The sequence below is a fragment of the Ochotona princeps genome, chromosome 2 (assembly GCF_030435755.1).
Source record: "Ochotona princeps isolate mOchPri1 chromosome 2, mOchPri1.hap1, whole genome shotgun sequence".
In the NCBI taxonomy this organism is placed as follows: Eukaryota; Metazoa; Chordata; class Mammalia; order Lagomorpha; family Ochotonidae; genus Ochotona; species Ochotona princeps.
In genome coordinates this window covers 79,792,285-79,819,653 of record NC_080833.1, presented here as the reverse complement: position 1 = coordinate 79,819,653, position 27,369 = coordinate 79,792,285, and the positions used below count along the sequence as shown (strand labels likewise).

Sequence of the window (27,369 nt, the reverse complement as noted above, 5' to 3'; positions counted from 1 at the left end):
AGCTAAACTCTAGCATCCAATGGTTTAGAATGTGCCAATGAGAGGGGCATGCAACATCTCTTCCCCTTATGGTGCAGGGGGTCTGGCCTGGCCCCAACTCACAATGTTCCTGAAGCACCCCAGAGGCTCAGGTGATCCCAGTGGTTTGGAGAATCCTCCAGGGGTGTCCCATGAGAGAGCTGTCCCAAGCACTGGGCCTGCAGAATGGATACATGACTGATGTTGACTTGCTTTCCTGGGAAGATTCCAGGCAATAAAAGTGAAATGCAGAATCACTCCCCAGAGGATTCTCCTGAAGCAAAGTGGGAGCCGGCGGGGGCAGGGGCAGTTTGAGGTCCTGAGAAAGGAAAATCTGTGGTACTTAGCTAACAAAATCATTGTGTTCCATGTTGGAGTGGGGCTTTTGTCCTGCCCTTGAAACATTTTAAGCCAGAGAGTGAGTAACCTGCTGCCGGTGGGCATGTTCAGCCTGTGGCTCTGGACTTCCAGAGCAGAACAGAAGATGTGTCACTGAAGAAGCCAGAGCAAGGGCTTGGCACATTGGCCTAGTAGCTAAGGCCTCACTTTCTGTGCACTGGGATACCATGTGAGCACCAGTTCATGTCCTGGATGCTCCACCTTCCATCCAGCTCCCTGCTTGTGGCCTGGGAAAGAGTAGAGGATGGCTTGCACCTGCATAGGAGACCCAGAAGAAGCTCTTGGGTCCTGCCATTGTGGTCACTTGAGGAGTAAACCGGTGGACAGAAGATCTTTATCTCCCCTTCTCTCTGTAAAATCTGCCTTTCCAATCAAATAAATAAATCTTTAAAAAAAAAAAAAAAGCAGAAGACTCAGCAGCGATGGTGAGGTCAGGGAGGTCCCAAGCAGGATGGTAAGGGCAGGACATGCCTCTGCATAGGCCAAGCTGTTGTGTCTGATGCTGCCAAAGTGGCACGTGCACAAGGCAGAGGTGGCAGTGAAGCAGTATCGTTGGTGGGCATCAAAGGCAGGTCGGCCAGGAGGCAGGCACTGGAGTTAGCCACAGACTAAGGGTAAAAAGGGGAAGGACCCCCAGAGAAGCTGGCAGCCTTCAGGACACAGGCACCCCCAAGGTACCCCAGGGTCTGATCCTGCAAGTGATTCAACATGCCCTTCCAAGGATGCCCTGGAGAGGGAAGGCTCAGAGAGGGGCTGAGACCTTATTGAAGAGCGAACCTGTGCCTCCACCAGGATCGGGGTGAAGGCTCCTGAGTTGGTTTTGGAAAGTAGAACAGGGCAACTTGCTCCCTCAGGTTAGCTCCTCTACTAAAATGGAGGGCTGCTGGCAGGTGTGGCGTTCCTGGCTCCCAGCTGAGGATTTCTTGTTGCCTTGCCAGGTATGGAGGGATCTCCATCGGAGGAAAGCTCCCTGCAGTCCCTGTCACCGGGACAGCACTTGTTGCTTTCTTAAGCGACCTTGGCCATTTAATGAATGTGAGCGGGGTACGTATGGACTGAAGATCCAGGCATCATTGGGAATTCGTTTACTTCTCATGAAAAAGAAATAATCATGAATGCTGCAGGAATTTAAAAAACAACAAACAAAAGCCCCCTGCTTGTTTCTGATGGTCTCCTAGGGCCCTGTCACCAAAGAGGCTGCTAAAGACATGGCTGATTTTCTTAAATATCTGGAAACAGAAGACAACATTAAGGTGGGTGACCCGCATCATCAACATTCCTAGAGCTAAAAACTCACATGAGCTCATGATTTTATTTTCATTTGCCCCGCTTCATTCAACTCCATCCTTCCTCTTGCTAAAATCCAGCAAGGCAGCATATCTTCCAGCTACCCAATGCCTGTTCCCACCCACATGCTTTGTCCTGCATCTTAGTTTTCCCTTTAAACACCCATTGTTATTGTTCAGGCTGCATCTCATCTGTGTCAGCATGGCCTCACAAAACCCCATCCCACATGCTAGGTGTGGTTTAACAACAAAGGCTGGCATGCCCTGGTCAGCTTTCTGAACGTGGCCCACAACGCCATCCTACGGGCCAGCCTGCAGCAGGACAGGAACCCTGAGGAGTATGGCATCACAGCTATCAGCCAGCCTCTGAACCTGACCAAGGAGCAGCTCTCGGAGATCACAGTGTAAGCTGCATGGTTTTCCGACCCCTCCAGAGCTGGTTGCCGCCATATGGTGCCCAGCCATGTGGTACTTGATCAGGCACAGGTGACCACAAATCTTGGAAGTGTTTCGCATACCCAAATCCTGTAGCCATTCTTTCTCCCCTGCCTTTATTTGAAAAGTAAGCTTATGTTTGGGTCCGTCTACTTTGGCACTTGGTAAACAAGCTATACAAATAGCCTCCTTCAGCAGGATTTCAAAAGAACTGCCAGGGCCTGAGAGAGTTACACCAGTCTCCCATTTCCAAGTGGTGATTGTCTTGGGTTCTGGTCAAGGGGACATGCTTTAGGGATGGCAACAGGTCCTTGCCCTCCTCTAGCATGAGCTCTTATGGCACCACCTCCAGCAGAAAGGTACCAAGCCTCTGCACCTTGCAGTATACTTGCTCTTTTCAAAATCAATGTGGAGGGGCAATGGGGTTACTTATGTTAGTGTAAATTTCTTCTGGAAGGCTGTGGAGTCCTGATTTAGTTGCACTGGTGTAGTCGGGATGCTACCAAGAGTGTCCAAGGGTCAACCCTAAAACCTGAGCTATGGCCCTTGGTGCCTTGCCCTGAACACCCTCCAGGGCCTGGTGGTGTTCCCACTTAGCCCAAGTTTGGGCATCTTCCGCGAAGCCTTTTGTTTGTGAACTGGGCTTCTTCCTGGGATTATAAACTAGTGGTGGGCCTGGCACAGTAGGTCAATGACTAAAGTCCTTGCCTCACACATGCTGGGATACCAAATGGGCACTGGTTTGTATTTCAGCTATTCCATTTCCCATCCAGCTCCCTGCTTGTGGCCTGGGAAAGCAGTTGAAGACAGCCCAAAGCCTTGGGATCCTGCATCCATGTGGGAGAAGAAGAAGCTGCTGGCTCCTGGCTCCTGGCTTCAGATCAGCTCAGCTTTGACTATTGCAGCTACTTGGGGAGTGAGCCAGAGATAAAGATCTTTGTCTCTCCTTCTCTCTGTAAATCTGCCTTTCCAATAAAAATAAATGAATCTTTAAAAAAAAAAACTAGTGGTAAAAACAAACTACTGGTGAGAGTACTTCACAAAAACTTGTGGAAAAGGTAAAATTAAAACATGTGCTTATTTAAATGCCAGAAGCTTTGAAGTCTGTGCCTGGGTTCTTCAAAACACTCCTCTTCCAGAAACTCTTTGAGGCCTCTTGGGATGTGTTCATTAACTAAAGCTTACATAATCAAGGTGTTGTTGTTTGTCTTGTTTTTGGAAAGGCAGATTTACAGACAGAAGCAGAGACAGAAAGATCTTCCATCCACCCACTGATTCACTCCTCATGTAGCCACAATGACCAGAGCTGAGCCAATCCAAAGCCAGGACCCAGGAGCTTCTTCCAAGTCTCCCATGTGGGTACAAAGTCCCAAGGCTTTGGGCCATCCTCTACTGCTTTCCCAGGCCACAAGCAGGGAGCTGGATGGAATGTGGAGCAGCTGGAACACGAACATGCACCCAAATGGGATCCTGGTGTGTGCAAGTCAAGTATTAAGCCACTAGACCATTGCACCAGGCCCACTTAACTGAGTTTTAAGAACACAGTATCTGTGGTCCTGTGTGACACAGGTCCCTGTGTGGGAACCGACCCAGATGGTGTCCTTGTGGGGTCAATGACAGTGCTCCATACAGGAGGTGCATTGGCCCACACAGGGTTAATGGCCTGTACTTGTGGAATTTCTGCCCACTTACCTACTCTGCCAGGTTCCTTCTGTCTGGCCCAGGGAAGGGAGAATACAGCCCAGGTGGCCATAGGCCTGCCTGTTCTTATGTCCCTTTGGGTTACACTATGAACACCCACCTGCATCATCATGTGCTTTGTGAAAGCATAGCTGAGTAAGGTCATTTCTTGTTACAAAAGCAATCAAGTTAAAGCTCTGTGTGGCTATTGACAGAGAACATTGTAGAGGCTTGAAAGACAAATTGATAGAGCTCATAAGAGCATTGCCCCAGAAAGGTAGCATAAACATTCCCATTGAAACAAAAGGACAATTCACTTGAGCTTGACCCAGACTGGTTAGCAGTCAATTCAGATTAAGTGGCAAAAATCCAAAGGCCACCACCTGGGCTTGAGTCAGGAATTCCCAGAGCCTGGCCTCATGGTTCTTCCTGCACCTGCCCTGTCTTCACCTCTCTGCCCTGTTTCCTTCCCCGCTGCAGACTGACCACTTCGGTGGATGCCTTGGTTGCCATCTGCGTGATTTTTGCCATGTCCTTCGTTCCTGCCAGCTTTGTCCTTTATTTGATTCAGGAGAGGGTGAGCAAAGCCAAGCACCTCCAGTTTATCAACGGCGTGAGCCCCACTACCTACTGGCTTACCAACTTCCTCTGGGACATTGTGAGTGACAGCTCTTCCTCACCTCAACACCCAGGTGGCACTTGTGTAGGGCCCGATGGGGGGGGGGTTGCACTGCTGGTGCCAAGAGGGCCTTCCTGGCACTAATGTATGCTGAGAAGGTCACCTCAAGGAAACTTGCCCCTCAATCTCTTCTTAAACCTACCCCATCACCCAAATGGTTGCATGTCTTCTGTTAGTTGGTTAGTCAGATAAATATAAGGTCCTCCATATAAGGTCCTCTACTAAATCTGAATTTCAGATAAGCAACAAATTATTTGCAGTTTAAATATATTCCACTTCAAATATTTTATGCTTAAATGATTGTTTATCTGAAATTCAAATGTATTGGAGTGCACTGTATTTTTATTTGTCAAATCAGACACCCTATCCAATGGCACTCCAACATGGGACATGAGCATCTTAATTACTAAGTCAGCCACCCACTTCTAATGCTCTAGATTTCCATGCTGTTCTGGAAGCTGAACCCTCGGATCTATAATATTAGAACTTCACACCCACAAAATACAACCTGTGCCAGGGGTCATTGCTTAATGAGTGACAGTTATGATTCATATTATTCACTTAGTGCATCTCCAAAGTTTTCAATTCTTGCTTGGCTTATGCATCATCTTTTTCTTGTCTCTTAACTCTTGAAACAATTATCGATGCACAGAAAAGTTACTAGTTCAAAACTTTTTCTGAGCCAGTTGAGAACCTTCCCAACAAGATATCCCTTCTCTTTTCCCTTTCTCACACACATCAACACCTTCAATATATGCCTCCAACAAGCAGTGATGTGTCCCATTCAGCCACCATACAGTGTCAGCATCGGGAAGCCAGTGCTGATGTTACCATTCAAGTTCCATAAGCGGCCCTAATAATGTCCCTAGTCTGTGAAAGGATCTGGCCCAGCATCGCATGCTGCCTTTAGTTGCCACATTTCGGTCATCTCCTGGAACAGTTCCTCAGCCTCTCCTTGACGCTCATGGTCTTGACTCTGCTAAGGCATACAGAATGTCCTTCAGTCTGACTTTGCCCGGGATTTCCTCACGATTAGCTTGCAGGTCTGTGTCCTTGGCAGCAGGACCATAGGTGGATATTGGATTCCTCTTTAGGTGGCTGGTGATTCCAAACGGTACAGTTACTGATGATGGGATGGTCACTTTGGTCATAACTCCCACTGCTAAGTTACTCTCTGCCCCTTTAAAAATCCCTCCCAGGTTTTCATCCTGCTCAAAACCCAACCTTTCTATGGCTGCCTGCTTTCCCATGCCCAACCTAAAGGTTTGGGGACTGAATTTTTTTAGAAAGAGTACTACCATCTCTCTTTGAGCTTCCTAAGGGCAGAGACTACATTTTAAGTTTTTCTCAATCCTGCACTTATGCTTACAAAGAAGAGTCAGGGGTCTTCATGACCCATTAGAAGCAGAGTGAAAGACCTGGTGGGATTTTACAATTTATTTTTTCAGAAGACACACACAGAAGGCTCACTGAGCAGGAAGGTAGTAGGGGTGAGGGGCAGGAGCAATAGCAACAGCTTAACACTGGTTTGCTAATCAAGAGCCATCTGGACAAAGGACTCAGTACTGGAGGAACCTGGTCCAGACCCCCATTTCAAACAGGGAACAGGGGTCCTAGTTCAAGGTTAAGCCATTTGCTCCCCTCCTCTTTTCCAGATGAATTATGCCGTGAGTGCTGGGCTGGTGGTGTGCATCTTCATTGGGTTTCAGAAGAAAGCTTACACTTCTCCGGACAACCTTCCTGCCCTCATTGCATTACTCATGCTGTACGGGTGAGCTGTTGGACCATTCAAGTTGAAGCCACCACAAGGGAAGCAAAGGAGAGTATGGGCTCTCCAGGAGTGATAGCTTGCCCAAGTTTAGCATCCAGCCCCAGGCACAGCCTTGGACTCCACTAATAGAAGTATTTTCAAGGCCTGATTCATTTAGAGACAATGAATGAAGCTGCAAATGGTCTGACTCATATTCCTCTTAAACCGTGTCCTTGAGCAGAGCCTGGAAACCAGGCACTCCCAGATTCTCCCACAGCTCTGATCTGTTCCACCTGCAGCCTATCTGTTCACCTCAGGGTCTTCATCTGTATCTGTCAGGTGTGTTTTGTACACAAAAGATGACTGCAACTGAAAGGCTGCCCCTGCCTCAGGGCTGGGAGGTGGCCTGGGCATCCAGTCCAACAGAATTTTAGAGCAGAGCATGGAGTTGTATATCCCAGGCCTATTACGGACTGCATAAACTGTGGGCAAAATAATTCAGCCATCTGGACGTCAGTTTCATTATCTGTGAAATGGGAATTATGATGCCTGGCCCTTCCTTTGTGGTCCAGTAGCATGTACTGGAGTAGTCATTTCCATATATGTCCCTTAGAAACAGAGAATTCAGGCCCAGGGTAGTAGCCTAGTGGCTAAAGTCCCCCCCTTGCGTAACCGGAATCCCACATAGACACCAATTCGTATCCCAACTGCTCCAGTTCCCATCTAGTCTCTCCTTCTGTAAATCTGACTTTCCAATAAAAATACAAATAATTTTAAAAAAAATAGAGAACTCAGGAACCAGCGTGTTTGTAAACAGTCCAGCCAATCATGAAGATGAGTTTGTTGGAAAATTCAACCTCTCCTGTGCTGACCCACCTATAGTGGGTAGCACTGCAGGACAGAGAGCCCTCCCAAATGCTGTGTAAGGCTTTTTAAAAAAAATTATTTTTATTTAAGAGGCAGATTTTACAGCAAAGGGGAGACAGTGAAGGTCTTCCATCCTCTGGTTCACTTTCCTAATGGCTGAGATCAGCTGAACTGATCCGAAGCCAGGAGCTTCTTCTTAGTCTCCCACGAGGGTGTAGGGACCCAAGGCCATAAACAGGAAGCTGGATTAGAAGTGGAACAGCTGGGACACAAACCAATGCCAACATGGAATGCCAGTTCCATGGAGCAGAGGCTTAGCTTGCTGTTCTATCACGCCAGCCCCTGCATGCAGTTTTTTAATCGCCAAATACATAAACGGCACCTGTTTCACTTGCTCCCCACACAACCCCATATGGTGATCAGGGCAGCCAAGATGAGGCACAGAGTCCAGGTGAAATGACTATCGTGTTCACCCTGAAACTCTGGCTCGTTCGAACACATCACTCACACACCACAGCTGGACTCATGCCAGATGTCCCACTAGCTGCCTGCTTTCTCACAGGTGGGCAGTCATCCCCATGATGTACCCGGCATCCTTCCTGTTTGATGTCCCCAGCACAGCTTACGTGGCTCTGTCCTGTGCAAACCTGTTCATCGGCATCAACAGCAGTGCCATCACCTTCATCCTGGAACTGTTTGAGAATAACCAGGTGAGCACAACTCTCTGGGCTGTCCCGTTGGACCCACAGGGTCCTAGGGAGTAATCCTTGGTGAAGCAAGCACCGACTCTGCAGACATGGGTGGTGGCTGCCTGCCTCCGCCTCCTCCCCTTCCTCCTTCCCTTCCTCCTCTTCCTCCCACCTTCTCCACTTCCCGCTCATTTTTGAGCTCTGAGCGCCCCAGTCTCCTGAGTGTATTCTGCAGGTTAAGACAGACGTCTCATGATGGTACAATTTTAGATTTCTTTACTCCTTCCAGAATGTTAGACTTCACACACACGTAATATTTTCAGGTGATTCCACAATTCTAAAGGAGCAAAAAAGGTATGTGAAAAGAAACCTCTTCTTGTTTCTTGTGCGTTCTACAGATGTGTTAGCAGATAAATATCTATTCTTTATCCCTTCCTCCCCTTTTCTTACGCAAAAGTAGCACACTACCATATGCTATTCTGTATGGGAGATTATGCTGAGGACAGGGTCAGGCAATCACAGTGCTGAGTCACTTCTAGGAGCTACAAAGTCCAGCTGCCCCACCTATAGCCTGAATTGGATTCCCACCTCTAACCATATACAGAAAATCAACTGAAATGGATCAAAGACCCAATGTCAGACCTGAAACTATGACATAACAGAAAAAAACAATGGAGAAACACTTCAAGACATTCATGTAGGTGTTGACTTTTTAGATAAAATCCCAACTAGGCTCAGGCCACAGAAAGCAAAGCTGGCTACATGGGACAACTGTAAACCCAGACATTCCACACACAGCAAAGGAAATGCTCCACAGAATGAGGAGAATGGGAAAAAACACTTGCAAGCTACTTATCTAGGAAAAGATTATATATATTACATATATTATATATTATAATAAAGAATTGTATTATATAATAAAGGATATAATATCTACATTATAACACATATATTATATAATATACAATAAGAAATATTTCTATGTTATATATAAATATATTGATATGTTATATTAATTATATAACATTTATTATATAATGTGCTATATGTAAATATAAACACGTAACATATTGTATAATATATCATATTAATATAATATAGCATGTGATATTAATATATGATATATCCTATGTCATATATTGTATATTAGTTTGATACACATATTACAATAATAAATGAAATATATGATATATATTATGTATTATGTGGGTAACAGACCGAGCCAGACCCCGTACTGCACAAGCAAGTGTCAGGTCTGGGATCACTTCAGATGAGGTTTCTTTGAGAATACCCCCCGCAACTGAACTGCTGAGCTCAGAACTCTAACCATGGGGAGAATTGCAGATTCTGTGTTCTGACCGTGGAGTGAATGTATCATAACTGGACTTCCTAAGTGGCTTAGACAGAGCAATGGATGGATACCCAGACATACATGGAGGATATGGCAGTCCACTGGGACCTGAAGAGGACATCTAGTACCAGTGCAGAGAAAGGAGGCCAGAACAAATTGACTACCTCAACCAAGTGTTGACAGCAAATATCTGGGTGAATGGAGACTCTAAGGCAGACTGTATCAGTCAATGGAAATTGAAAGGATTTCCTCATCCTTGGAGTGGCTAAATCTACAGCATATCAGAATTATCCAAACAGAACCCTTGCAGCATGCTCCACATCGGAGACGCTGGGGTGACATCAGGTGGCCATTCCCCATTCCCAGGTACTAAGGCAGCTGGGAGGCTGAATACGCCTTCCTCCCTATCTCCCCCCACCCCAGACATAGGAAAAAGAAAAAATTTGGAAACAATGGTCTCACCCATTTTCCCCTAAACTTTGACCCTTCCCACTCTAATCAACTATGTAAACATCATCAAAAATAAAAATTTTTTTTTAAAGATTTATTCATTTTATTACAGCCAGATGTACACAGAGGAGGAGAGACAGAGAGGAAGATCTTCTGTCCGATGATTCACTCCCCAAGTGAGCTGCCACGGGCCGATGCGCGCCGATCCGAAGCCGGGAACCTGGAACCTCTTCCGGGTCTCCCACGCGGGTGCAGGGTCCCAATGCATTGGGCCGTCCTCGACTGCTTTCCCAGGCCACAAGCAGGGAGCTGGATGGGAAGTGGAGCTGCCGGGATTAGAACCGGCGCCCATATGGGATCCCGGGGCTTTCAAGGCTAGGACTTTAGCCGCTAGGCCGCGCCGCTGGGCCCAAAAATAAAAATTTATATAAAAAGATTATGTATAAATACATAGCATATGTAATAATAAAATACATTAATATATTTAGACTGTTTTATTTCATCACATATTGTTAAACACATAAATTACATTTATATATTTAAATAAAGCATATTATTAAATGTGTAAATGTAACACATTAAATATATAAATGAAATTAGTGTAATTTATTTAATATGTTGCATTTATATTTTTAATAATATGTAATCCTATATTTTATGTGTAATTATTTAATAGTTGCATGAATTATATGGTATATTTTATATTTATACAATAACATATATTGGATAAAGCATTAAATAGATAGATATTGCCCAGGGCACCTGGAGTGGGCCACAGCCTCGGGGACAAGATCATGGCACTGAGGATGGAGCTGAAGGAAGGAAAGATCTCCCAGACTTGCACGAGGTCTGTTTCCAGATTCAAAAAGCATCTGTCAAGCCGTTAACCCAGTGAATGAAGATACCCCACACCATGGCAGGTTTCTGTGACAATTTAGAACACTGGCACCAGAAAGATGACCCTAAAAACTGTCAGCAGGAGTAGAAAATGGCTACATGAAAGGATCATGAATCAGGATGGCAAAACACACTGCAAATTAGAAGGTAATGCTGAGGAAAATTATTTTCTACATCTAGCCTGCTAACATTGTGAGAAGACAATATATTTTTTTTAAATGTATTTGCAAGGCAGAGATACAGAGATGGACAGAAACAGTAGCCATTCCTCCCAGACAACTGCACACTCACACAAGACTGGCCCCAAAAGCAGTCCAGAAAGTGCTGCCTAACTGAAAGGGACAGGTGTTACCCGTCAGACCTGCAGGGCTGATGCGCTGATTTGTCATCCATGGATAAGTCCCTTGGCCTAGAGCAAGCCCCTTCAGGACTTGCACAGTCTCAGACCATGCTCGGCAAGCCCTGCCTCCCACCAGGGTGACTGCAAAGGCACCATTCCTGGGGCCCACTTGCTCAGGAGGGAGGCAGGTGGGCTCACCTCTCCTTTCAACAGTCTTGCTTCTCTGTTTCAGACGCTGCTCAGGTTCAACGCCATGCTGCGGAAGCTGCTCATTGTCTTCCCCCATTTCTGCCTGGGCCGGGGCCTCATTGACCTGGCGCTGAGCCAGGCTGTGACGGACGTCTATGCCCGGTTCGGTGGGTGGCAGTCAAAGGCACATGGGGCATGGACTCTGGTTCCATCCAGGATGGGAAGCCAACATCAGACCCGTAGCCTGAGCTGAGGCTGGTGAAGGATTATCTTGCCACCCAGAAGGGACCAGGCCAGAGAGGGGAGGGGTCAAGGTCAGGCTGGTGCTGAGGCCTTGTATGCAGCCTGGTCCAGCTGAGCCTGCTGGGGTAGCCAAGTTCTTACAGGTGAGCAGGGTAGTTGGCAGGGACTCGATTTCTCTGTGGCCTTCATCTGCAGGGGAGGAGCACTCTGCAAATCTGTTCCAGTGGGACCTGATTGGGAAGAACCTGGTTGCCATGGCAGCAGAAGGAGTTGTGTATTTCCTCCTGACACTCTTCATCCAGTACCACTTCTTCCTCACTCGTTGGTACGTCCACACCATGGCCTGGTGGTGCCAATGGACAGCTCAGAGTGTCCTCGGCCAGACTTCACAGGCGTGGTCAGGTCCTCCCTAGGAAGCTCCACACCACGATAACCTTTTCTGTTCTTAGAGCCTGGCTTACTCTGAGGGTGACACAGGTGGGGCACAAGTGGAAACTGCATGCTCAGATGTACACCACCCCAGTGTTACAAGATGATATCTGTTCCAACTCCTAACATGTAAGATTTAATGGCAGCGTGCCTGAGATGCTGAGCAACCAACCTTACCCTGCCTCTTCCCTTCCTCTAGGATTGCTGAGCCTGCGAAGGAGCCCATTGTCGACGAAGATGACGACGTGGCTGAAGAAAGAAAAAGAATTACCAGTGGAAGAAGTAAAACTGATATCTTAAGGTTAAATGAACTAACCAAGGTAAGGGCCTGGGTTATGTGTCATAAATGACACAACATTGTCATTTATTTTAGAATAAGTTCCATGCTTTTGCAAGCTTGGTCATCTCTGCAGTAATTTCTTCCAAGAGCATCTCATCGCAAAGCATTTCCCTGATATTTGCCTTCGGGACTGTCCCAGGGCCTCAGTGGGAACTCCTCCTGCTGAGCAGCTTAATTGCTTCTCTGCTCTGTTTTGGCTCAGCTGCCTCAAGCACCTTTGCAATGTCTCAGTGCTCCCAGCACCTCTCTGAACACCCAAGTCCACAGACAGCCTCTTGGTGCCCATGGCTTTCTCTACACCATCCTTTCTCCCTGCTCCTTCTTTCCCTCCCTGCTCTAACCCTACCTCAGTACAGTGTCTCTGAATCTTGCAGATTTATTCAGGCACCTCCAGCCCGGCAGTGGACAGGCTGTGTGTGGGAGTCCGCCCTGGAGAGGTGGGTACCAGCAGACCAAGCTCAAAAGGCCTTCAGAAAACCAGCCCCAGGGCGTGATGTTTTTCCACTCACAGCAGAGCTATCCAACAGCAGGGTGCTGCAAGGCCCTGTACATGATTTTGCACTTTCTAGTAGCTCCCTGAGAAAAGTGAACACAGGTGAAATTACTTCTAATATTTCTGGTTTTATCCATTATATCCAATAAATAGAAACAGAAATATCATTTTGGCATATATAGTTAGCATAAAACATTATTAATGATACATTTCACATTGTTGTTTTTGTCTTCTTTCATCACCCTGACATGTGATTACACTTAGGGCCCATGTCAACTGGGACGAGCAGTGGTTGGAGGACTAGTTAAGGCTAGTGTTAGATGCCTCCCCTAGCCCACATGATCATCTGCACCTGACATTTCAGAACTTTTTGGTCTCTAAATTATGCATTTTCTCCTAGTGCTTTGGCCTCCTGGGAGTCAATGGTGCCGGCAAAACCACCACATTCAAGATGCTCACAGGTGACACCACAGTGACCTCAGGTGATGCCACTGTAGCGGGCAAGAGGTAAGTGCCCCATTGTTCTGTCTCAAGGCTCTCCCAGGTCCCAGACCATGTCCCTGTCCCGGCACAGGAATAGCAATCTTTGAATCTTTATGTCTTTGAGACTTTTAGACAATGAAAGATCTGTGCGATTTCCAAAGCCCAAAATACAGGCCCGCTGAAATGTGGGATTAAACCGTGAGCGTTAAAGAGATTCCTCTGTCCACGTGACTTCTTGGGATGTTCTGGGAATCACTATATCAGTGGTTCTTAACCTCTTTGGGGTCATGAACTGCTCTGGGATGTGAGGAATTCTTGCACCCCCTTATAAAAATATACCCTCACCTTCTATTACCTCCCTTTATACACTTCTGCAAAAAGTTTCAGGAACCCCGCTGAGCTCTGAAGTGCAACTGATGATCCTGTGGGAACTCCAGGATGCAGGTTAAAAATCCCTGTGACACAGCGTCCTTTCCCTGGGTTGAGTTTCTAGATGCAGGCCCATCTGAATGGGGGAGGGGCAGCTGAATACTGGCCAGTTGTGTTCAGATGTTCAGCTTTTTGCCAGACCTAGAAGTATAAAGATGAACTGGCAGCCGAGATAAACTTGGAGTCAAGAAGGTAGTTCCTGTTAACTCGCAGGAATTGGCTTCTTTAACAGCTGGGTGCTTTATGGGACAGAGAGAATAAGGCCCTCACTTGTTTGCCTCCTTCCTGGCTGTTCCTTGAGAAGAGGAGCTGACACACAACAGAGGGACTTGCTTATACATTAGGCACTGTTGCCATCTGCCCAGCATCTGCTTGACCACAGCTCCATCCTCGGCTGCAAATGGTCCAGGGCCCAATGGGCAGGGAAGTCCTGAGCACATTTGACTGGTTCAGATGGGATGAATCTAGTTTCCCATCTTCCATGGCTATTCCTGTTGGGTTTACAGCAAAGGGAATGAGGTCAGTGGAGCCTGGGCACAGCTGAGTCTGTCTTACATGCAGGTCCAGCCCAGCCTCCAACCAAGCCTGTGGATTCTTGATGAAAACAAAGGCAGTCATGGGGATAAGGAGACAGAGGAAGGATGTGATAGGAATTTACCATGAGACATCGTCTATCATCCAAATGAGCCACAGTCTGGTGTCCTGCTGGAAGCTAGAAAGAAACCACAGGTTTAAGACATAGGTTGAGGTTCTCCATTGGGGTAGCTCCCATAAACTTGACCAAGGATCCTCCTGGCTTCCCTGAGTAGGTTTAATTAGCCAAGCCATACCTTTGGTTGGCTTTTTGTCATGGTGAGGGAACTGCAATGGCCCTTCCTTGTCCTAGCCTATCACCTTCCTCCTTTATTCACAGACCCAAAGTTATAAAAAGGTATGGCCTGGCAAGGTAATATATTTCCTACTGGAACATGTTAGTCTAAGAGAGCTGACGGAATCCAATTCACTTTTTCCTTGCTTCCTACCAGCCTTTTCCTCTGGGCAATTACCAAATTGAATCTCCTTTGATTGACTGTACGCTAGCCAATAAACACAGATGGAGGAATTTACTCCCACAGAGAGACATCCAGCTTTCTTAACTACTTCCTAAATGTCTGGAAGGGATTAAAACCAACAGATTGTTTTCTTCCTTTTTTAAAGCTTTTCTAGAAAAAAAGAAAGTTTATTTTTATCTACTTGAAAGACAGAGAAATCTTCATCCACTAATTCACTCCCCAAATGACCCCAGGAGCGAAGAGTCCCAATAGAGTCTTTCACGTGGGTGTCTGGGGAGCCAACCCTTGAGCATTACCTGCTGCCTCCCGAGGTGTGTATCAGCAGCAAAATGGATCAGAAGTGGAGTAGCCAGGATATGAAGCAACACTCCAGTACAAGGGCAGGGATCCCAGGCAGAGGCTTAACCTGTTGGGAAGCACACTGCTCACCTCCAGACCATTCTCTTAAGCCTGATCTGCCTTTGCTTTTAAACTCATACAAGAGGACCCAGTTCAAAACCAAAGCTGGTCTGGGGTGACAGGCTTCAATGATCCTAGACAATGGGAACTTGGAAAGCTCCGACTAAAGCAAGACTCCGAATTCCTGGAGTTCAGCAGCTTCTAAGCAAAGGTTAGCTGTTTTGATTCCCAAATGCTGTACCCATTTCTGAAGCAGAAAGGGAGCAGAGGCAGCTTTTTGTGCTGGTGGCAGAAGCTGCCCCCACCCCGGTTCCCTGCTCACCCCCACTAGGAAGGAAACTCACTGATCACCATCTTCTACTTTCAGTATTTTAACCAACATTTCCGAAGTCCACCAGAGTATGGGCTATTGCCCTCAGTTTGATGCGATCGATGACCTGCTCACAGGCCGAGAACATCTTTACCTTTACGCCCGGCTCCGAGGGGTACCAGCAGAAGAAATCGGAAAGGTAAAAAAAAAAAAGTTTTGTCATGGACACAGAGAGCTTTGGCAAACCATAAATAAGCCTGTTTCCTGAGTGTACGTTCATTTAGAGATGGGAAACTGGAGCTCGTGTCCACTTCTAATAAGTGCTCACTTGGTGTCTTTCACGTGCCAAGTACCATCTTGGAAGCTAGGGACAAAAATTAATGCACAAAACATACCCAAAAAACTCCTACCCTCATACCCAACAAGACAATGCACACATTAAAACTTCAACACAGCAATCGCATTTCTAGGAATTGGCTCTGAAGATACACCTCTCATAGCGCAAAATGACTACACACAAGGTTATTCACAGCATTGGTAATTGCAAAATACTGAAAATTACCTACACATTGGTAGAATAATTTATGGCGCATGCATAAAGCCATAGGCAACTCTAAAAACAAAGAAACAGGAAAATTTCTGTGAGCTGAGATTCAATTATTTCCTATAGAATATTGTTAAATGAGAAAAGCAGAGTGCTGAAAAGCAACATGTGGAATGCTACATTTCATGTGTGACAGTAAGGAAGATAAGAAAGTCTATGTATGTCCACATACCTTTACAAACAGAACACTGCCAGCAAGCACTGACTCAATGACGTCAGTGACCAAAAGGAGGGAAACAGGATGAAAGGGAGATTAGAGGGAACAGCATTTCTCTGAGGATCCCTTTCTGAAGACTTGACTTTTTTCGAAGCAAAAAAAATAAGAAAAAAATATATATGCATATATATATGAATAGGACACGGCACACCATGGCCCTGTTTGACCCTAGTCGGGTCTTAAGTCCTCGAGGGCTGAGACCTAGGCTTTGGATTGGTGGGGGTTGAGCCTATGTCCTTGTTTGTCTTCACTAATTGAGCTTCTCTTGCTTCCCTAGGTTGCAAACTGGTGCATTCAGAGCCTGGGCTTGTCCCTCTACGTGGACCGCCTGGCCGGCACATACAGCGGGGGCAACAAGCGGAAGCTCTCCACCGCCATCGCGCTCCTCGGCCACCCGCCACTGGTGCTGCTGGTGAGGGCGCTGTGGCCTTCAGGGCCAGCCAGCCCTGAAAACTCAAACCAAGTGCGGCCTCTCTTGAGCCAGGGAAACGTGCTTAGAAAACCCAACACCTGCTGCTTGTTCTGTTCCTTCCAGTGCTCCTGTGAGCCACTCAGCCCACAGTCTCATCCTGGGTTCTGGGAGGTCTCTGTTGGGGACACAGGCTCAGCTCAACTCTATGCACTGTCAGAGGCTAGCCAGAAATCACTGCTGCCTGGGAGGACGCAGGTAGACAGGAGTGTCCACCTGTCTTAAAGACTCTGGTAACTCTCAGATGAGCCTGTTCAGGCCTGAGGCCCCAGGCCAGGCAGCCGGTGATATGTGAAGACATGGTCACAGCACATGAGGCAACCAGAAAAGTCACCCAGGCTGTCTCTGTCCCTCTTTCCACATTTGCCATTTTTTTCCTTCTTTTTTTTAATTTTGAATTTTATGGTACAATTCCATAGGGCCTGGGATTTCCCCACCCAACCCACCAATTTTTTCATTCTTTTTAAAGAGTTATTTATTTTATTTGAAAGAGTTACAGAGAGGCAGAGTGGGAGGGAAAGTGAGAGATCTTCTATCTCCTGGTTCACTCCTCCGATGGCTGCAATGGTCAGGACTGAGCCAGGTTGAGGCCAGGAGCTAAGAGCTTCATCCGGGTCTCCCACAAGGGGGGCAGGAGCCCAAGTCCTTATGCCATCCTCTACTGCTTTGCTCAGGCCATCAGCAAAGAATTAAATTGGAACAGCCAGGACAGGAACTGGAGGCACCCAGCATCACGGGCAGCCATTACTCTGACCCCTCATCTTTTCCTTCTTTTAAGGACATTTCTATTAGTACCTTAATAAACCTTGATCCACAAATGGGATGAAATGGGATTGCAGGGGTACATAGTGCCCTTTTATTCTTTGAGTCACCTCCTGCCTTCTGTACCGAGTCTGGGTACCTTGTCTTGGCCTATGGAGGGAGTGCCTATGTCTGCCAGCTCACTCCTCCCAGCCTAGAGTAGCTGGAGATGGAGTGTGGGGGAATAGGGAGGGTGGTGGGGTCTGTCCCAGGAGGACACAGTACCCAGAAGAGGACAGTTCCAAGCCCACACCCCATGGCTTCCCCTCAATAGGATGAGCCCACCACAGGGATGGACCCCCAGGCACGCCGCATGCTGTGGAACACCATCGTGAGCATCATCCGAGAAGGGAGAGCCGTGGTCCTCACATCCCACAGGCAAGAGATTCCCAAGGGGGTGGGACAGGTATGGGGCAGAGTGCTTCTCTGCTCACCTCCTCTCTACCACCCTACAGCATGGAAGAGTGTGAGGCGCTGTGCACCCGGCTGGCCATCATGGTGAGGGGCACCTTTCAGTGTCTGGGCACCATTCAGCACCTCAAGTACAAGTAAGCAGGTGGAGGGGGTGGAACCTTTTGCCACTTTTCATGGGCTTCCAGCTGGTCCCAGGTTCTCTACTGACTGGGGAGCATCCTGCTGTCCCTGCTGTCCCAGGAGCAAAGCCAACCTAACAATGACTAGTAGCCCAAATGGCTGGTGAACCAAGATTCTTTACTGGAATATTGTATGCTTTTGAGCTTGAATAATGACCACGTACTTTATGACAAACCAACAATTGTTATAAGTCCTCATTATAGATAGTGTGCCAAAATAGATACTCCGCTCAAATAAAACTGTCATGATGTTGCCACACTCTCTTGCATTCTGATAAGCTTTAGAAACTAGGAAAGAATGGATTTATGTTAGCATGCTTTGTTTAATACCTATAATCTCATCACACACTTAAACAGAAGGATAATGGATTTGTGACTGCTGTTGACGGATTAGACTGTTGTAATAATATGGAAGAGAACAATGGAAGGGGAAATCCCTGAGCCTATGGAACAGTATCATGAAAAATAAATTAAAACTAAAATTTTAATTAAAAAATAAAATACTGACAGCCCAGACTATAAGTCTCTGGGAGGGCCTGGTGGCGTGGCCTAGCGGATAAAGTCCTCGCCTTGAAAGCCCCGGGATCCCATATGGGCGCCGGTTCTAATCCCAGCAGCTCCACTTCCTATCCCACTCCCTGCTTGTGGTCTGGGAAAGCAGTTGAGGACAGCCCAATGCATTGGGACACTGCACCCGCATGGGAGACCCGGGGGGGGGGGGGTTCCGGGTTGTCGGCTTCGGATCGGCGCGCATCGGCCCGTTGCGGCTCACTTGGGGAGTGAATCATTGGACAGAGGATCTTCCTCTCTGTCTCTCCTCCTCTCTGTAAGTCTCTGGGAATCTGCTGGGATCCAGCCATTCACTAACACTTGCACCACCCTGGGCCTCCTCTAGGTTTGGAGATGGCTACATTGTCACAATGAAAATCAGATGCCCAAAGGATGATGTGCTTCCAGACCTGAATCCCGTGGAGCAGTTCTTCCAGGGGAACTTCCCAGGCAGCGTGCAGAGGGAGAGGCATTACAACATGCTCCAGTACCAGGTCTCCTCCTCCTCCTTGGCCAGGATCTTCCAGCTGCTCGTCTCCCACAAGGACAGCCTGTGCATTGAGGAGTACTCGGTCACACAGACCACACTAGACCAGGCAAGTCGGTCCCCAGGGAGGGGAAGGAGCTGCAGGGGCTGAGCTGGGCTCTCAAAGTCCACTGTGATCTGGAACTTATACAAGAGAGAAGCATGACGTTCTGGTTATTTGAAAGATTTATTTTGACTTCTATTTATTTTATGGTGTTAGAAGGAGAAAGTGACAGATTTTCCATTCATTGGTTCATTCCCCAAATGACCACAATCACCAAGGTTAGGCTAAGCCAAGCCAGGAGGCAGGGACTCCATCGAGATGACCCATATGTGTGGCAGGAGCCCAGCCACCTGAGCCATCATCTTCTACTTTCCCAGGCACAGCAACAGGGAGCTAGATAGGGAGCAGAGCAGCTGGGACTCACTCAAATGTGCATATGGATGTCTGCATTGTAGGCATTTTCCTAGCCTTCTGCACCACAATGCTTGCTCTAGACATTCCCAATTTTTAACACACTGTTGTCCTCAATCCCTTAGCATACAACTTTGTAAATTATAAATAGTTTTCTAAGAATAATTTAGTCATCAACAAACAAACATCACTGATTTTTCTTTACATCATTCTTCCCTACTGTGACATTATTACATTCTTGCTCATTTGAAATCAACTTTATTGATTGATAAGCAATTTGACATATCATTGGCATTGTGGCATAGTAAATAAAGTCTCTCCCCATGACGCTAGCATCCATATGGGCACAGGCTCCAGTCCTGGCTTCCTCTTCCGATACAGCTCTCTGGGAAAAAGCAGCAGAAGATGGCCCAAGTGTTTGGTCTTCTGGCTTGGTGGCTATTGCAGCTATCTGGGGAGTGAACACATTGATAAAAGGTCTTTCTCTCTTCCTCTCTCTTTTTTCTCTCTGTAGCTCTGACCTTCAAATAAATGAAGACAATCTTTTAAAATATATATATGCCTAATGAATTGATAAATGTGTGTTCAGTGTGGGCTTTTTTAAAATGTGATTATTGTTTTATTATTGTAAAATTATCCATTTTTAAGGCTTTATTTATTTGAAACAGTTATAGAGAAAAAGAGAGAGCTTCCATCTACTGGTTCACAGGCCCAGCTGGTTGCAGCAGCCAGCACTGGGAAAGGTAGAAGCCAGAAGCTTCTTCCAGGTTTCCCACATGGAAAGCAGGTGCCAAAGCACTTGGGCCATTTCCCACTGCTTTGCCACTGTTAGCAGGGAACTGAATGAGAAGTGGAGTATGGGACACAAACCAGCACCCATATGTAACAGGCATTGCAGGTGGCAGTTTTACCCACTACACCACAGCACCAATACAGCTCAGTGACACAAAGTATATTCACACTGTGGTGCACCCAACACCTTCATCCATCCCCATGAAACTTTCCATCTTGCAAAAATGGTATCCAATAAGCAATAATTCCCTATTTCCCCTCAGCCCCTGGCACTATCCTTTCAACTTTTTGCCTCTATGTACCTGACTGCTTTGTAGCTTGTTCATGGGGAATACAACAGCATTTGTCCTTCCATGACTGGCTTGCTTCACTTAGCAAGATATTGCCAAGGTTCACCCATCTTGTACCATGTGTCAGAAGTCACTGCATCTATAAGATTCAATAAACACTCCATTGTATGTTTATACCCTATCTCGATTATCTACTCATTCGCTCAGCACTGGACACTCGGGTTGTTTTCTGTGGTTTTGTTTTTGTTTCATTTTCCAATGAACATGCTTAAAGACAGTTCAGTAAAGCAGTGGGAGCAGGGAGGTCTCCATCAACCCCATGAGGACTGGCCGCTCGGTTCCCTTGCATGTTTGTGTCTTCTGAAAGCAAGTCAAGGTTATGCTGGGCCACATCAAACATTGGGAAAATAACAGAAAAGATATCACTTCTTCTTAGAGGATTAGAAAAATGCTGCTAGATGAGAATTTGCCTTGCCTTGGGTACCCCTGTCTCTGATGAACACAGGTTTTTTAATTATCCAGCATGAAATTCCTTTGCAACTAGTGAGGTGAAAAGCAAGCCCTGAGGCTGGCGTTGTGGTGCAGCAAGTTAAACGACCACCTGAGATGCTGGCATCCCACATGAGTGCCAGTGTGAGTCCCTGCTGTTCTGCTTCTGATTCAGCTCCCTGCTTAAACACCTGGGGAAGCAGCAGAAAATGCCTTAGTGCTTGGGCCCCTGCCACCTTTGTGGATAACCAGATGGAGATTCAGGCTCCTGGCTTCCACTCGGTCCAGTGCTAGCCATTGTATCCATCTTGGGATTGAACCAGTAGATGGACGATCTTCTTCTCTGTCATTCTAGTTTTCAAGCAAATAAAACACCAAAAAACATTTTTTTTTTTAAATTTTACTTGAAAAGGCACAACAACAGAGAGAGGGAGAAACAGAGAGAGAAATCTTTCACCATCTGGTTCACTCGCCAAATGGCCACAATTACTGGGGCTGAGGCAGTCTGAAGCCAGGAGTTTCTTCCAGGTCTCCTCTATGAGTGCACGGGCCTAGGGACTTGGTCCATCCTCTGCTGCTTTCCCAGGGGGCTGGATTGGAAGTAGAGCAGCTAGCTGGTACATGAACCAGCATTCATATGGGCTGCCAATGTCATAGGTGGCAGCTTTGCCAGCTACATCATAACACTGGCCCCCAAATAAATGGAATAAATCATAACAACAACAAAATAGAAGCAAGCTCTGTATATTAACTGTCCAACAGAGAATAACGAGGGTAGGCATATGTAGAATGTTGTATTTTCTGGAAGCAACTACCTACTCTTTTCCTTTCACTCCAGGTGTTTGTGAACTTTGCTAAGCAGCAGACTGAAATTCATGACCTTCCTCTGCACCCTCGAGCCGCTGGAGCCAACCAACCAGCCAAGGTACTCACACCACTTGGCTGCAGCCTGCTGCCCGAGGCAGATAGATCCTTTGCTCAGGGCGCGCCCAGCTCTGCACAGAGGGCACAACATATCCCAGCAGTCCCCAAAGCTCATTCTAACCCTGCTACTCGCCACTAGCTCTATGCTAAAGGACTTCCAGTAAACTGGGTGGTGTGCGAGAGTGTTTTTATAAAAAAAAAATTGCCCATGTTTTTGCTAAAAAAAAAAAAAAAATTCTGTTCTTAGGCATATAAAGCAAGGAAGGTAGGAGAATACTTTTTTGTTTTGTCTGTTGGATGTCTGTTCAAACATCTGAGCTTTAAGTAAGGGAATGAACTGGCCCTGTGCTTCAATGATTTGGTTAGATCAAGGACTAACTAGTGTCTGAGGAAGGGGGCTCTTTGTTATAATAAAACTATCATGATGAAGAAGGAGGCAACAATATAAGCTATGTATCCTGGTCTGTGAGAACTCTTAGGGATAGACTCCACATAAGGGGTCTCTGCCCCAAGACCTCATAAAGAGCCAGCAAGCTAATAAAGTCCAGGGGGAGGTACAAGCCCTCAGGAGCCTTGGTGAAAACTTAGGATGTTCAAGGGATGAGGGCTTGAGCCACTCTACCTGGAATTCCAGGAAAAACATTTTGCCAATAAGCAGACAATCTCATTCCTCCCCACCAATGTCTTGGTACAAGAAATCCCAAACACAGCTCATGATTGAAATCCTCCTCTCCAGTTACTGCTTATGATCAATTTTTCCCTTCTGCTCCACCAATAGAGACCAGGCAGTCAGAACTGCCTATGTAGAGACACATGTCCATAAAAGGTTTGCTTGCTGAAATTGTTCAGGTAGTTTCCCTTGATAGATCCTGCAGTTGCTGTCATTGATATCACTCAAAAATTACTCTTTGAAGATCACTTACCTTGACTCCTTGTATAACTCAGAACACCTAACTAGGCAGTGAACTTGTAGCCTGGGACTACCAACAGCCTCCGCATCCCCATCTGGCATAGTCCCTCCCAAGGATTAATGTCAGAGAACCTCTGAGCCAAGCCCAAGGCACAATTGTTCTACAGTCTCCAGCAGTTACCTCCCAACTTCCCCTTTTTATTATTTATCACTTTGCTACTATGTTTGTCACATACTTCTCATGAATATTAGGAAATCTGCAATCACACATTTTTTAAATTGGTGTATTTTTTAAAAACAAATGCTAGATTGAACTTAACAATTATCATACTCATAGACTATGCTTTTAAAGGCTTACAGAATCCTTCAGCATAGCATTGTCTGTTGTGAAAAAGATAGTAATTATGTCTTTTTTTCCAATTCAGCACTTTTATTTTCTTTAAAATATCCTACAAACAAGAAAAAGACGCTATCTCTCTCAGAGAGCATCCAGTGTGCCCCATGCACAGGTGATTCTGAGCTTCAGAAAGGTGAGCAGGCTAATGGCTTCACAACTCCAGACATTTTATTATCTGGAGATCTGTGTGTCTGCTCCTCTAGATCCTTGTGAAGTTCTTCTCAGGATCTTTTGGGATGGGGTTGTATGCACTCTCACAATCTGTTCTATGAAAACATGTGAGAGTCAAGATCTTTCTGTGCCGGAGTCCAGCTCCAGCCGAGAGTTCGGAGCTCGGGAAGGGTGCGTGGCGTCGGCGATAAAGAAAGACACAGACACTGACACTTGGTGCGTTCTTGCTATATGCTTTTTTCTCCAAAAGAAGCTGTCCTTTTTATTTACTTAGACACATCACTAGCCTCTGCACAAACGTTTGATTTTTTTATCTTTAACTTTAGAACTAAGACAGCATACACAGATGTCCAATTAATTTTTGCTTCATGGTTAACCAGGTGCTCTTAAAGATAATTCTGTAAGTTACTATAATCAGTTTCTTTAAAGCAAGCCATTATTCATTCTTCAGAAGTAGCCATTAGGTGACAGCCAGAACTCCAAGGCCGAGGCACAGATGGTTACCTACTAATCAGTAAAACATTCCTACCTACTACATTTTATTTTCACAACTTATCTATCACATAATGGGAAAGATACATCAAAAGAAAAGAACATAAGGATCTAAGGCAAAAAGTTTCAAACATTAAATCCCCCTACAACTGCAAACCCTACAACCCCATAAACAATTAAACAATAATCAAAAGTATATCTCTGTGATGTTAGTAGAATTGCCCTATATTTCCTCTAGTTAAAAAATTATAAAAACGGCTAAAACAGCTGCATTTTCCATGCTCTAAAAGTTGCAAGGACAGGCTAACCTTTAAGGTCACAGTAACTATATATTTTTTGCCATAGCAGTTTCCACTCATACTCCCATCAATTCTGTTAGTTTGTAAAATTCTATTAAGCCATTTCTCAGAAGGCATGCTATATGTCTGGGCCAGATTTCAGGACAATGGGTAGGTACACAACAAGGTGTCCAGAAATGGCATGGGTTTAATTGTACTCCTGTGCGCGGTTAAAGGCCCACTCACCAAGACATTATCAGTAACATTAACTCTCAAGCTCATATTACTTGCCAAAGCCATCTCACAGGGGCAAACAATGCCTCAATAGATTACAGGATTCTTAGCGGGGTGCTTGAGTGTCCATGCAAAAGGGTGGTGATACTGCATCAAGGTGGTCAGAGAGAGATCCGCCGGGCCCTGCCAAACAGCTGGAAGCTCCCCTGGGCCCTGCCAAGCAGGGGAGCTGTTCTCTTCACACCTTCGTGCCATCTACACCTACTGCACGGTCCCCTGCATTTCTGGATGAGTATGTGATAAATAGTCAACTTAGCAACATCCTAAATGAGTGAATAAATGCATGACCTTCACAGGTGCTTTCCTAAGTCAGGAACAATTCAGACCAATTTCTGATCCTATTCTTGGACACTGGCTATTTCTCCCAAAGTCTGTCCTTATCAGTTGCTTTCAGAAGTATGGAAGGCCTTGATCAGGATCCATATGCCAACTCAATGTAATGTTCTGAATCCTAATAACTGGATTAGTCTTCTCTTTGAGAGAATACGATTTTAAACCAGATTATTGGATAAACCACTTTTTCCGCAACAGAGTAGGCCAGTGTCCAGCCTGTTCCTTGCCCACACTCTCTGCCTTCACAGCTGTGCATTACTTCAGGAACTCTGCCCATGCATTGTAACTTGAGACAGTCTCTCTGCGACTGGAAAAGCCACATTAGTGTCCAAGGAGCATGGACTTAGTGCCCAAGCTTCCCTCCTGCACCTGCCATTCTCCATCTGAAATCCCTCCTTCTCCTCCCAAACTGACAAACTTTCCCAAGAAACCTACCCTGCAAGAAGTGGTCAAAAAGAATTCTGCAACTAAAGGCTGTCCTTCAATGTAGCTCCTTATAGCAGGGTAGCTTCTTGGGCTGTAAACCAAAAAGGCTTTTTGTCTTCAGGAGAACAGAATGACGGAGTCCATGTGATCTCCTTCCACAGGTCTAATCTCCTTCCACGCTGTGCACTCCCAGAAGCTGGAAAAGAACTCGGAGCAGCTGCAGCTGTAGGAGCCAGATAGATCCTCGAACAGCTGGCTACAAAAAAAAAAAAAGAACGAATGAACGAAAGAAAGAAAAAAAGATTGAAAAAGGAAAGAAAGAAAGGAAGAAAAAGAAAAGAAAAGAAAAGAAAAGAAAGAAAAGAAAAGAAAAGAAAAGAGAAGAGATCAGGTACAGCCAATAGACACATCAGAAGCTAACAATGAACTCCAAGGGGGACTCTTTCAGAAGGAAACTAAAACTGGAACTTGTGATGGGGAAACTGATCCAGCCAAACAAATAGAAAGCCCTTTCCATCCAGATGATAGTTGCAGAAATACCAGTGCACCCCAGCAGTGACCTCAATATTGTTCTCATTTCAAGTGGGTCTGTTTTTCTGTGTGTGTGTGTGTGTATGTATGTATGTTTGCATGCTATTTTCAAGAAAAATAAAATGCAAATGCAGATATACTCACTGCAGATGACCCTATTTATTCACCACCACTGCTGCCCATGTACAATATCTGGTGTAGTTGTAGACACTCTCTTTGAGGGTGTGCAGCTCCATGTGGTTGCCACAGGCTATGGGAGTGAGTTATTGTTGTGAAATCACAGGATTTCACAATACTGGGGTGGAAGCAGATGAACAAGTCGTTATAAAACTTAAAGGAAACACCCAGGGGGTAGTGCATGTACACATGATATGATCCTGCAGTTCATGTTTGTTTGCCTAGCTTATTTGAGTGTCTATGCAGAGGTTATAATCAGGACAGGAGACAAGGAGGCATGGACACATGAGAGAGCATCCTAGGTTGGCTTTGAGACTTGACATGCCCTTGTAATTGTTTAAGGAACTCAGGTCTCTCTGATACAGTGGGGTGCCACTTCCATGGTGCTGATGTGTGTCTTCTGCACTTGTGTTGGAAGGGAGTGGGCTCACAGCACATCTGGTTGTTCCCACAAACACTCATCAAAAATCAGAAAATAATAATGTTAAACTAAATCTTTTAGAAAACGTGTGGATGAGGATTACAGATGGACTTTGTGCCCTACAGATGGGCTACCTAGAACAAGCATATTCTGGATCAGTTCTGTTCCACCCACATAATACTGTGCGTGTGAATGGAGATGAAGGAATGAAGTGGGCTGAGGTCCTGTGGTAGCCAGAGGACATGGCAGACAGTGAGTGAAATGCAGCAAACTACCTCAGCTCCTGCAGAGGCAATCAAAGAGCTGAGCAGCACAGAAATTCTGCATGGCCATTGACTTGCTGCCTGGCACCTAATATATGCCAAACCAGTAAATGCCGACAGAGATTACAAAACTGCTTTGGTAGTCCATGAGCTTAATCTGATCTTGAGTCCTTTTAAAAATCTACCAGGGGCCCAGCATGGTAGCCCGGAGGCTAAAGTCCTGGGATTGCAAATGGGCGTTGGTTCTGTCTTGGCAGTCCCACTTCCCATCCAGCTCCCTGCTTATGGCCTGGGAAAAGCAGTCAAGGACAGACCAAAACCTTGGGATCCTGCATCCACATACAAGAACCGGCAGAAGCTCCTGGCTCCTAGTTTCAGATTGGTTCAGCACCGACCATTGCTGCCACTTGGGGAGTGAATCAGTAGATGGAAGATCTTCCTCTCTGGCTTTCCTCCTCTCTATAAATCTTTAAAAAATTTTTTTTAAATCTATCAGGGAACAAAACCATAAATAAGGATCAGAAGAGAGGATGGCTAAGCACGGAGTGTGTTGTTGAAACTTACATCACAATGTGGCTTCTTACATGGTCTTAAAATTTAAGTCAAGCAACTAGGATTACACAGTAAAGAAGACTATCCAAGGAAGAGTTACACAGTGGGTTGTACAGTTTCAGAAAGGAATCAAGGACTGAAAGAGATGCATTAGTGCAGCTTACCTTCTCTCCTTTGTCTCCACCACTACAACTAAGTAAGATCTGTCTTTTTCATCCTGGTTTATTTTTCCCCCAGCACCTTCACA

At 45.9% G+C, this 27,369-nt stretch overlaps 1 protein-coding gene across 1 annotated transcript in view; it reads left to right on the top strand.

The window, feature by feature from the left end:
- Window positions 1-25,467, top strand: part of ABCA4 (ATP binding cassette subfamily A member 4) — a 122,142-nt gene extending 96,675 nt beyond the window's left edge. Inside the window, exons 33-50 of the mRNA XM_012926016.3 lie at window positions 1,356-1,461; window positions 1,596-1,670; window positions 1,938-2,107; window positions 4,299-4,476; window positions 6,153-6,268; window positions 7,677-7,824; window positions 11,074-11,197; window positions 11,469-11,598; window positions 11,902-12,022; window positions 12,417-12,479; window positions 12,936-13,042; window positions 15,266-15,407; window positions 16,307-16,441; window positions 17,574-17,677; window positions 17,755-17,847; window positions 18,788-19,037; window positions 21,792-21,878; window positions 25,340-25,467. Coding sequence (XP_012781470.2) covers window positions 1,356-1,461; window positions 1,596-1,670; window positions 1,938-2,107; window positions 4,299-4,476; window positions 6,153-6,268; window positions 7,677-7,824; window positions 11,074-11,197; window positions 11,469-11,598; window positions 11,902-12,022; window positions 12,417-12,479; window positions 12,936-13,042; window positions 15,266-15,407; window positions 16,307-16,441; window positions 17,574-17,677; window positions 17,755-17,847; window positions 18,788-19,037; window positions 21,792-21,878; window positions 25,340-25,345 — 2,155 coding nt within the window. The 3' untranslated portion in view covers window positions 25,346-25,467. The remainder of the gene's footprint in view (window positions 1-1,355; window positions 1,462-1,595; window positions 1,671-1,937; window positions 2,108-4,298; window positions 4,477-6,152; window positions 6,269-7,676; window positions 7,825-11,073; window positions 11,198-11,468; window positions 11,599-11,901; window positions 12,023-12,416; window positions 12,480-12,935; window positions 13,043-15,265; window positions 15,408-16,306; window positions 16,442-17,573; window positions 17,678-17,754; window positions 17,848-18,787; window positions 19,038-21,791; window positions 21,879-25,339) is intronic.
- The last annotated feature ends 1,902 nt before the right edge of the window (window positions 25,468-27,369 follow it).